This window comes from Chiloscyllium plagiosum, chromosome 5, assembly GCF_004010195.1.
Source record: "Chiloscyllium plagiosum isolate BGI_BamShark_2017 chromosome 5, ASM401019v2, whole genome shotgun sequence".
NCBI lineage: Eukaryota > Metazoa > Chordata > Chondrichthyes > Orectolobiformes > Hemiscylliidae > Chiloscyllium > Chiloscyllium plagiosum.
Window position 1 is genome coordinate 71853225 of NC_057714.1, and position 11588 is coordinate 71864812.

General features: G+C 40.7%; 1 protein-coding gene across 2 annotated transcripts in view; it reads left to right on the forward strand.

Annotated features, from left to right (window-relative positions):
* The window catches only part of itga8 (integrin, alpha 8), a 207634-nt gene that overhangs the window by 85786 nt on the left and 110260 nt on the right, over positions 1-11588 (forward strand). For both annotated transcript variants that reach the window (XM_043690323.1, XM_043690322.1), the window contains exon 15: positions 3380-3487. In XM_043690323.1, coding sequence (XP_043546258.1) covers positions 3380-3487 — 108 coding nt within the window. The remainder of the gene's footprint in view (positions 1-3379; positions 3488-11588) is intronic.

An 11588-nucleotide genomic window follows, 5' to 3' on the forward strand; every position in this document is an offset into this window, starting at 1 on the left:
CTCAAGCCCGCTTGACAATCAATAACATCATGGTTTATCTGACCCAAGATTCAATTGCTCTCCGGGCCAGCTCATCATTGCCCTCAATTAAACCATAAGACCATAAGACATAGGAGCAGAAGTAAGGCCATCCAGCCCATCGAGTCCACTCCGCCATTCAATCATGGCTGATGGGCATTTCAACTCCACTTACCCGCATTCTCCCCGTAGCCCTTAATTCCTTGTGACATCAAGAATTTATCAATCTCTGCCTTGAAGACATTGAGCATCCCAGCCTCCACTGCACTCTGCGGCAATGATTTCCACAGGCCCACCACTCTCTGGCTGAAGAAATGTCTAAGGCTGTGTCCACGGGTCCTAGTCTCCTCGCCTAACGGAAACAATTTCCTAGCGTCCACCCTCTCCAAGCCATGTATTATCTTGTAAGTTTCTATGAGACCTCCCCTTAATCTTCTAAACTCCAATGAATACAATCCCAGGATCCTCAGCCGTTCCTCATATGTTAGACCTACCATTCCAGGGATCATCCATGTGAATCTCCGCTGGACACCCTCCAGTGCCAGTATGTCCTTCCTGAGGTGTGGGGACCAAAACTGGACACAGTACTCCAAATAGGGCCTAACCAGAGCTTTATAAAGTCTCAGTAGCACAACAGTGCTTTTATATTCCAACCCTCTTGAGATAAATGACATTGCATTCGCTTTCTTAATCACGGACTCAATTCACTGATATTGTGCTCTGTTCATCAAGGGCTAGATCGTTTAAATTTGTCAGGAAGAGCTGGGATCCCAACACCCACCCTGCTACAAATCGGTCTGCACTCCAAAAGACATCATCCATGAACAGCTACTCTCTCCTGGCACTCAGCTAATTCTGTATACATATTGTTTTTTATTGACCAAGGTATAACTTTGCTCACACGTCTGCTGTGTGGCATTTTATCAAATACCTACTGGGCATCCAGGTGTACCACATTAACAGTAGTGCCCTCACCAACATTCTGTTACCTTGAAATTGAAAATTTCAGTAGTCATTAAAGATGATTTGGAGATGCCGGTGTTGGACTGGGGTGTACAAAGTTAAAAATCACATAACATCATGTTATAGTCCAACACGTTTAATTGGAAGCACACTAGCTTTTGGAGCGTCGCTCCTTCATCAGGTGATAGTGGAGGGCTCAATCCTAACACACAGAATTTATAGCAAAAATTTACAGTGTAATGTAACTGAAATTATACATTGAAAAATTGATTGTCTGTTAAGTCTTTCATCTGTTTGAATGCCATGATTGTTTCACTTCTTTCATGTGTAAATCGCAAAACCTTTTTTAAAAAGCTGCATTCTCAGGTTAGCTGTTAACAATGGTGATAGCTAGACAATATATTGAAGGTGTTAGCCCCCTGTGTTCTCTGTCTATGCCATGATGTTTAGATTGATTCTAATCTAAAAAGTGAGGTAACGGAGTTTTACATTAATTCATGCAGTTTTTGAGCTCAGAGGTCTACATGAATGCATGCAGCTTTTGAGCAAAATACAATGTAACCCTGCAAGTACAAATTCACCACACAAAATATATGTATGCATGTGGATCTTTGTGTGTGTGTGTCTGTCTGTCTGGGTTGGGGGTTGTGAGTGTGAGAAAGTATATGTGTGTGTGTAGTGAGTGTAGAGTGTCTTAAGTCTGTGAGGGGGTGCATGTGGGAGTGTGTGTGTCTGTAAGGATGTGTGTGGGTGTCTGTGTGCACCTGTGTATATGTGTGTCCGTGTGTATGTGTGTATAAGAGTGCGCGCGCGCGTGTGTGTGTGTGTATAGTGCAATGGTGGTCACCTGTAATGTGACATGAACCCAAGGTCCTGGTTGAGGCCCTCCCTATGGATACCGAACTTAGCTATCAGCCTCTGCTCAGCCACTTTTCGCTGCTACCTGTCCCAAAGTCCGCCTTGGAGGATGGTCACCCGAAGGTCCGAGGTCAAATGTCCTGGATCACTGAAGTGTTCCCTAACTGGGAGGGAACACTCCTGTCTGTTGTTTTTTGTGCGGTGCCCATTCATCCGTTATTGTAGCCTTTACTCCCTAATGTACTATGCCTCCGGGCATCCTTGCCTGCAACGTATAAGATAGACAACGTTGGCTGAGTCATATGAGTACCTGCCATGTACAAGATGGGAGGTGTCCCCACGCGTAAAGATCATTAAAGATAGCAGCTTCCTGATGATCAATCTTGCTGCGCGACAACTTCGTTTAGGCTTCTAATTTGTAACAAGATCATAATTTCTCCTTCCTATGTCTGAGTTTATGCAGAGGTTTATTTATTTGAGTTAGACTGTGTTGAAACCCTGAAGAATATAAATATCCTCTTTGTCTATAGAATTACTGCTGATGCAATTTTTTAATTCACTTGACCAACCTTTCTAAAACCTTTTATCATTCAAATCTAGTGAATTGCCATTTTTAGCACCAAGAACTTTAAGAATAGTGTTAATCAAGTAATTGTCCCCACTATTTTGCCACACCTAACCAACTGAATTAGCTCAACTACCCCCCACTCATACTGGAATAGCTCCACAGAGGCCAATATCCTGTCACCAAGCCAACCTTTACGTACATGTGAAAAGTCTTTGACAGCCTCTACAGAGTCGGTGCTCAGGATGCCAGAATCTCCGACACTCCTCTTTTATCTGTCAGCCAGGGCTCCTTGATTGGACCAGATTAATGGCTCTAATCAGGGAGCTCATATTCTATGAGATCTGTCTGACTGACCTCATTATAGTCACTACACATTCTATCCACTCCATTCTTCTCAAATGCTTCCCATTCCCATTCATCACCAACTCGTTCCATCCCACTCTGCCATCCCCATCTCTCTTAATCTCATCCCATTCCTCCTGGAAACAGTCTATCCAGCCGTTGTTGTCAATTTCCCATCCTCTCCACTGATATTGTTCTACACTAAATGTCACGACCCCATCCTCCCATCTCATTGCCACCTCCAACAACCATTGGCATCTCCATATGTGCCTCATGTTCCAGATTCCTGCACATCTCATGTGTCTCTGTGTGCATCAGACATAGTCCACCATATCGACACACAAAACATGTGCCTTTTGCACTTAGCTAATGAACAGTTGGGACAAATTCTGAGTTATTATTTTGGTAAAAAAAAGTTTGTTTTACATTTTCCAAGACAATTTTGTTGTCTAAACCTGACATTGTTGCACTTTTTCCTATCAGATGTAGAACGATGAACTTTGAAAGAAAAGCAGCAAAAGTATCAATGAATCCATTACTGTCTTGACTGTGTATTGAATGAGATGTCTTTTGCAACCTATCAAGGTTTCCTTTGACAGAGTCTCTAAGATCTTTATTCTTCACATACAGGGCTAGGCCTGTTGTTACTGTGGATGCACAACTACTCCTGAACCCTTCAATCATAAACCCAGCAAATAAAAGCTGCCAGCTTTTGGGATCCGAGACCTTGGTGTCATGGTAAGGAAGTGATAATGACAGAAAAAATGATTTTGCACTCTGACATTGTATAATTTGTTTTACCATTTGATATTTGACCTGGGGATGTTGCCATTTTGTGTAATGTTGAGATTTTATAGCTATGTCAACTTGTTTCATGTCAGAAGTGAAATGTTTAATGTCAAGGCGCAAAGCGCTTGATTGTGACCCATTCCAGAGTCTGAGATTCATGGGTAACCAGTGCCATAAAAAATATAAAGTTCTACTGCATTAAGCCTGATTTTTGAAAACAAATTAGAAAAACAAACACTGCAGATCAGATCAAAATGTTTGCAAGTAAAGCATAAGAAGGATTATTTGCAGAAATTAAAGTAATTGTTTCATTTATTACCCAATTCCATTTTATAATAGCAGCTGATGCGTGCTTTGTAGGGTGCTGAGGAACACATGAAAATGATTAGTAAAAAATGTGCAATGGTGAATGCTTTTCTGATCTTCTAAGATAAATTACAGCATCTCTGGGGCCACCAAGGCCTTGCGCTGAGAATCTGTTGATGTGTATTTTGAGAGTTATGGAATGGGCAAAAGAAATTATGTTGATTAAATGCCAGAATGGAAGAGGCAGCTAGTGGGCTTTCTTTGACATGGAGGTAACGAAACGTTCATTTTGAAAGGTATGGAGAACATGCCCTCATAGAGGTTTGTTAATTTATAAAATGAAGTATAATTGGCGTTAGGGAGAACTTTCCAAGGGTTTCATTTGAAACCAATTTTCAGAACCAAGTGCTGTATTATGTACACAGTCATTTTCAAAACAGTGATTGCATGTTTCATGGAAAAATAATATATTGATCATGCAGTCCATCATATATTTTCGCGTATATTGTGTTCCTGTGTACCATAGTGTACACACAGTTTGTAAGTCATTTAAATGAATTACTGAAGCTGCGTGAGCAACATGGATGTATTCTGTACCGTTCTGAACAGCACCAAAAGAAACCATCCCCTTAAGGTGGCATTTGGCACCCATAATTCCCCTTGGTTATAGTATTTATTGCAAATTGATTTCTCACCAATTTCAGAGTAAATCTGACACCTCAAATCCACTGCTACCAGAGTAAAATGTTGTTTGCTTCTGGTGATCTTGTATCTTTCTGGATAGCTTTCTGGGTGAATGAATATTGAGTCAGCATTTATAATTGCCTCGAGGGAAACTAGGCTAAATGCTGTGAACAGACCCGAGAGTGCCTTTTAAACTTTTGTAAATGGAATGTAACAAATAGTTTCCTCTGAAGGGAAGTGATTGATGAAGGTCACAAGTCAATGTAGACTCCGTGTGGGTTCCAGCTGAGGCAAATTTCAGTCATACGTTATGCACAAAAAAATGGTCACAGTACATCTCGAATAAAGGCGACACCACAGGAAGTAATTCTTATCTGATTTTGCCCCACTGAGGATGTGAGATTTGGACTGGCAGGATATTTGTCAGTTGGAATAATCTGGGTGGCTTCGTCTTTGGAGAATAATTTATCTATAATGTAGAATTTCATAACATTTTTCACATTATGAAAAATCAATCTCATGAAAAAGCTTTGGCAAAGACTAGCTGATCGATTGATTGTGTTCCATCCTGGTATGATGTAAACTTCTCCATATTGTCACCCCTCCCCCACTCTGCTACCTCCTGGGAAAAGGGAAAAGAGAGGGAAGAAAACCTTTCAGCAAATTTAGGAGAAAAAAACTCTGGGAATTTTTCTGTGAACATTGAAAGTAATTAACCACATCCCAGGAGAGTGCTGTGACCAAGTGACACAACAACAGCTACAAAAGCTACCTTCTATACACAGATACTTTTTCATTCTTATGAACTCTTTCATATCCTATTTGTACATTTGCAGAAAATCCTACTCCTTTCAACTGGGTGTAATCCAACCAGTTTATTTGAAAACACTTGCTTTCGGAGCAATGCTCCTTCATCAGGTGGTAGAGAAATATGAAGGAGCAGCGCTCCGAAAGCTAAAGTTTTCACATAAAGCCATTGGGGATTATAACCTGGTGTTATGACCTTGTCCAACAACTGCACATCCACATCATTGCAACTGCTGGCAGAGGTTAATGATTGTGTGTGGTAAGAAGCATCTCACAGTCTCGAACCTAGGTCTGTGTTCTTACATGTAAGTCCTCTGATGCTCCGAAAAATGCATAGCCTTTCCACTTGGAGAAAATCAAATCCATGTTTTATTTTATTTTCAATTATTAACATGAAGTCAATGTTTTTCAAGAGTAAAGCACCCAGTTCTTTTATCCTGTTTCAGTTACTGGGATTTCAAACTAGTGATGAAAAGAGAAAGTGCTGGAGAAACTCATCCAAGGAGAAAGAAACAAAGTTCACATTTTGAGTCCATTCAGACACTTCCTCAGAACATTGTCACTGTATTAAAAAATAGCTGGACTTGGAATGTTAACTCTGTTTCTCTCTGAACAGAAGTTGCCAGACCTCTCCAATACTTTTTATTTCAGAGCTCCAGTAGGTGCAGTATTTTATTTTTATTTTTGTGTCAGCCTGGTGACCTACTTTGAATCTTTTACAGGCCCAACATGCAAGGTACTGGAACTGTGCAATGTATTCATGATATGGACATATTTATTCCCGCAATTCATCCTAACACAAAATAAACTAATGACTTGTAGGAAAGCAGTGAATGTACTGTAGCCAAATTTGCAGATGACACAAAAATAGGTGGAAAGGCAAGTTACGAGAGGGGATACAAATAATTTACAGAGAGATATTTAGAGGTTAAGTAAGTCAACAAAAAGTTTGCAAATGGAAAAATGTGAAGTTATTCAATTTGGAAGGGAGAACAAAATACAATTTAAATGGAGAAGAACTGCAGAAAGCTGCAACACAAAGGGACTTGGGGGTTACTTATATACAAAACATAGAAAGCTGGCACACAGGTGCAGCTGCTAATCAGGAAGGCTAATGGAATGTTGGCTGTTATTTCAAGTTGGGGGGTGGGGTGGTTGGAGTATAAGAGTCGGAAAGTCTGACTGAAACTGCATAAGGTGCTTGTGAGACCACATCTGGAGTACTGTTAGAAGTTTTAGTCCCCTTATTTAAGGAAAGATATCATGTTATTGTGGACAGTTCAGAGAAGATTCATTAACATGATCCCTGGAATGGAGGAATTGTCTTATGTGCAAAGGCTAAACAGGCTGGGAGTCCGCTCTCTCGCTCTCTCGCTCTCTCGCTCTCTCTCTTTCTCTCCATCTGCTTCAAAAGAGTACCTCCTTGTTCCTCTAATAGTTTAGAAGAATTAAAAATGATCTCATTGAAACGTATATGATTCTTAAAGGTTTTGGCAGGGTAAATGTTGAGAGGATGTTTCCCCTGCTGGGAGAGTCTTCAACCAATCTCAGAATTAAGATGCACCAATTTAAGACTGAGCTGAGGAAGAACCTCTTCTCTCAGAGGATTGCGAATCTTTGGAACTCCTTGTCACAGAGAGCTGTGGGAGCAATATCCTTGTGTATATTTAAGGCTGAGACAGTTAGATTCCTGATCATTTGGGAACAAGTGTTTCAGGGAAATGCAGGAAAGTGGATGTGAGGAATGTCAGATCAACCATGATCTTATTGAATGACAGAGCAGGCTCAAGGGGCTGAATGACCTACTCTCGTTCCTATTTCTTATGGTCTTGTGGTTTGATGGTTACCCTATTCATTTCATAAGAATCTAACAACACTAACCTTCAAAGAAGCATGCATAATAAAATCTGTAAATCTTTCCCTCATTCAACTCCATATAATGGATCTCTGCTTGAAGCTGCCCTATCCAAGTTTAAGAGGTTTCATTTGTCTGTGTTAAATGACATTTGTTGGATACAGTTCCATTGCCGCATCTCATCTAAATCTGCATGCAGTCTAAAAGACTATTTGCATAATTCCTATTCAGTCTTTCCTTTCTTTACAAAGGTTGTACCATGACCATAGAACAAATATTGTTGTGTAGTATTGCTATCTGAAACCATGTACTTGGCAAACAATAATGCAGTTGCAATACTTGGACCAGTTTGAAATTTGAATCTCATGGCCAAGCATATTCCACAGCAATAAGGCTTATCCTTATTGTTTTTGCATTGTTGTGGAATTATGAAATGCATGTATTTGCTAATAAAAATTATATTAAACATGATAGAATATTAATGTAATGATTAGTTATGTTTTTGATGCATCATGGCACAAAGGTGTGAGTTCACATTGAAACTTCTTCTTGCTGTGAATGGCTAGTCTTGGTCTGGCTGCCAAAAAGGCTGGTAAATGGAGGTAAGGTGCCGTTTTGTGTTAACAGCAAGGCAAACCAGACAAGCTGTTCCATAGAGCTTTCTTTGGACCTTCTGTCCTTTTAATCTCTCAATTTAGTGAAACCTTAATATTCCTTGTCTGTCAACATTTAATTGTGAATGATGTATGTCATGGAGGAACCTAAACAAATTACAATAACATAACAGTAGGATGGAAATATGTGGGCTGCCTCTGCCTTTTCATTTATTTTTAATAGCAGAACCTTCAAACACAGTGAGATGCTCTTTAGTCCACTGTGTCTGTGCTGATTGTTTCCTGGAGCAATTAAGACTAATCCCACTGTTATAGTCTTTCTCTCTCTCTCTCTCTCTGCCACCTGTCTCTTCAACTGCTTCAAGAGAGTATCTCCTTGTTCCTTTAATAGTTTCTGTGGCATAGCAAATGGACCATTGTTAATTATTACAAGCGACATGGAGTATAAAAGTGGGGAAGTTTGCTACAGTTCTAGACTGGCTAGATTTTACATGGTCACTCTGAAGGTGTTCTCGTTGGGGTGGGCATGTTTTGTTGAGGTGACCAGCCCACCACCTTCCCACCAAACTCTCCCAACCCCTCCAATCTGATTCCATAACACAGAGAACCCCATTCACTACATTTAAACATGATTTGGAGGAGCCGGTGTTGGACTGGGATGAACAAAATTAAAAATCACACAACGCCAGGTTATAGTCCAACAGGTTTATTTGGAAGCATTAGCTTTCCGAGCGCTGCTCCTTCATCAGGTGGTTGTGAAGCAAGGCCTAAGAATTTATAGCAAAATATTACAGTGATACAATGATACATTGAACAAACCTAGATTGTTAAGACTTTCATCTTTTAGAATGGATTTGCTGGTTTCTGTTCTTTAATTTGTAAATCCCAGAAATTCTTTTAATCACATTCTCAAGATAATTTAAGGTTTTATAACCAAAACATGACATCTCAGCTCAGACATTGCCTTTAAAGGTGTGAGTCAGACCAATCTTGAATCTATTTCCAAAGTGGAATTTACAAATATTACATGGATTCATTGACTGTATTGACTGCTTTCAGGTTCTGCATTTTTTGAGCAAAATAGAATGTATCTACTAATATAATTCTGCAAATACACATTCACTCCATAAACTTATATGTGTGCATGTGCAGGAGAGAAAGACAGAGTGAGTGTGTGCATGTGAGAGTGAGTGCACGTGAGAGAGTGTGTGCTTGCGTGTGTGCGAGTGTGATGGGGCATAAGCCTGTGAGAGGGTGCATGTGTGGGTGTGAATGTGGGAGGTGTATGTGTGAGGGTATGAGAGGGAACTTGTGTGTAAGAGAGGGTCTGTGTGATTGTGTGAGTATATAAGAGTGTGTGTCTGTGTGTGAGAGAGTATAGTGCAGTGGGGTCACCTGTGGTGTGACATGAACCCAAGGTCCCAGTTGAGGCCATCCCGTGGGTACTGAACTTGGCTATCAACCTCTGCACAGCCACTCTGCATTGTTGCCTGTCCTGAAGTCCACCTTGGAGGATGGTCACCCGAAGGTCTGAGGCCGAATGTCCCAGACCGCTGAATTATTCCCTAACTGGGAGGGAACACCCTTGCCTGGTAATTGTTGTGCGGTGTCCATTCATCTGTTGTCGTAGCATCTGCTTGGTCTCACCAATGTACCATGCCTCGGAACATCCTTGGCTGCAGCGTATGAGATAGACAATGTTGGCCAAGTCACATGAGTACTTGCCGTGTACGTGGTGGGTGGTGCCCCCAAGTATAATGGTGGTCTCCATGTCAACACTCTGACACATCTTGCAGTGGTTGCCATGATAGGGTTGTACGGTGTTGTGGTTGATATTATCCTGAAGGCTGGGCAGTTTGCTATGGACAATGATCTGTTTAAGGTTTGGTGGTTCTTTAAAGGTGAGAAGTGGAGGTGTAGGGAAGGTCTTAACATATGTAAACAAACAGTGAAGAGCCAAGTGGGCAGACTTTTTTCAAAACAAAATTAAAAATCACACAACACCAGGTTATAGCCCAACAGGTTTATTTGGAAGTACTAGCTAGTGGGACAGGATCATAAGACACAGAATTAATAGTAAAAAATCAAAGTATTTTACAACTGATGCAATTTATTGAACACATCTAAAATGCTGTTAAGTCTTTAATCATTTAGAGTGGGTTGCGAGTTTCAATTCATTAATATGTAAATCCCAAAACTTCTTTCAAGTCACATTCCTGAGATAACTTAAGAAGTTCTGGGATTTACACATTAATGAACTGAAACCTGCAATCCATTCTAAAAAATGAAAGACTTAACAGCAGTCTACATTTGTTCAATGTATCACATCAATTGCATGACACTATGATCTTGTGTTATAAATTCTGTGTTTTATGATCTTACCCCACGAGCTACCTGACAAAGGAGCAGTGCTCTGAAAGCTAGTACTTCCAAATAAACCTGCAGGACTATAACCTGGTGTTGTGTGATTTTTAACTTTGTCCACCCCATTCCAACACAGGCACCTCCTTTTCAAAACAAAATTAATTTTTAAAATTGTGGGAAGGAAGAGGTGGTACTAGAGGATGCCCTTTGCACATCAGGGCACCTCATTCTCCCTGAAGATAGTAACACCCTTGTCCTCCCTGCATGACTTTTAATATCCACCCTCATTCACCTTACCCCTCCCATCCAACTAGGTACTCGGATCCACTGAGCGACAGAAGTCCTATTATTGATCAATGTTGCCTCAATACTCCCCACAGCACATGATGACTGTGAGTCTGGCTTATTCATTGTGCATCAATTTCCCTTTTGGGGGTGGTGAGTTGTCCACAGTCCAAAAAGCACATTGGGAGTACTGTGTTTGATTTTTGGCTCTTGATTTCAGAAAGGATATAGTTAGTGATACCCTTGAGGATGTCCATTCACCTGATTTCTGGGAAGATGGGGTTGTTTCAGGAAGAAAGGTTGAGTAGTTTGGGCCTGTGTTCATTGGTGTTAAGAATAGAGGTGATTTTATTGAAGCATTTAAGATTCTGAGGTGACTTGATACAGTGGTTGCTAAAATACATTTGGGAGATACTAGAACTACTGGACATTGTTTAAAAGTAAAGGGTATCAGGATTTCATATTTAAGACAGAAATGAAGAGAAATGTTTTCTCTCAGAGGGCCATTGGTCTCTGAAGATATAGCTATTTTTAACTATGACCCCACATGTTAGCCATTTCTGCCCTGGGAAATAGTCTCTGGCTATCGACTCTATCTATGCCTCTCATTATCTTGTATACTTCAATTAGGACCCCTCTCCTCCTCCTTTTCTCCAATGAAAAAAGTCCGAGCTCAGTCAATCTCTCTTCATAAGATAAGGCCTCCAGTCCAGGCAGCATTCTGGTAAACCTCCTCTGAACCCTCTCCAAAGCATCCACATCTTTCCTATAATAGGGCGACCAGAACTAGACGCAGTATTCCAAATGCGGTCTAACCAAAGTTTTATACAGCTGCAACAAGATCTCACGACTCTTAAACTCAATCCCCCTGTTAATGAAAGCCAAAACACCATATGCTTTCTTAACAACCCTGTCCACTTGGGTGGCCATTTTAAGGGATCCATGCACCTGCATCCCTCTGTTCCTCCACACTGCCAAGAATCCTATTTTTAATCCTGTACTCAGCTTTCAAATTCAACCTTCCAAAATGCATCACCTTGCATTTATCCAGGTTGAACTCCATTTGCCACCTCTCAGCCCATCTCTGCATCCTGTCAATGTCAACTCCAATCTTTGTGTCATCTGCAAACTTGCT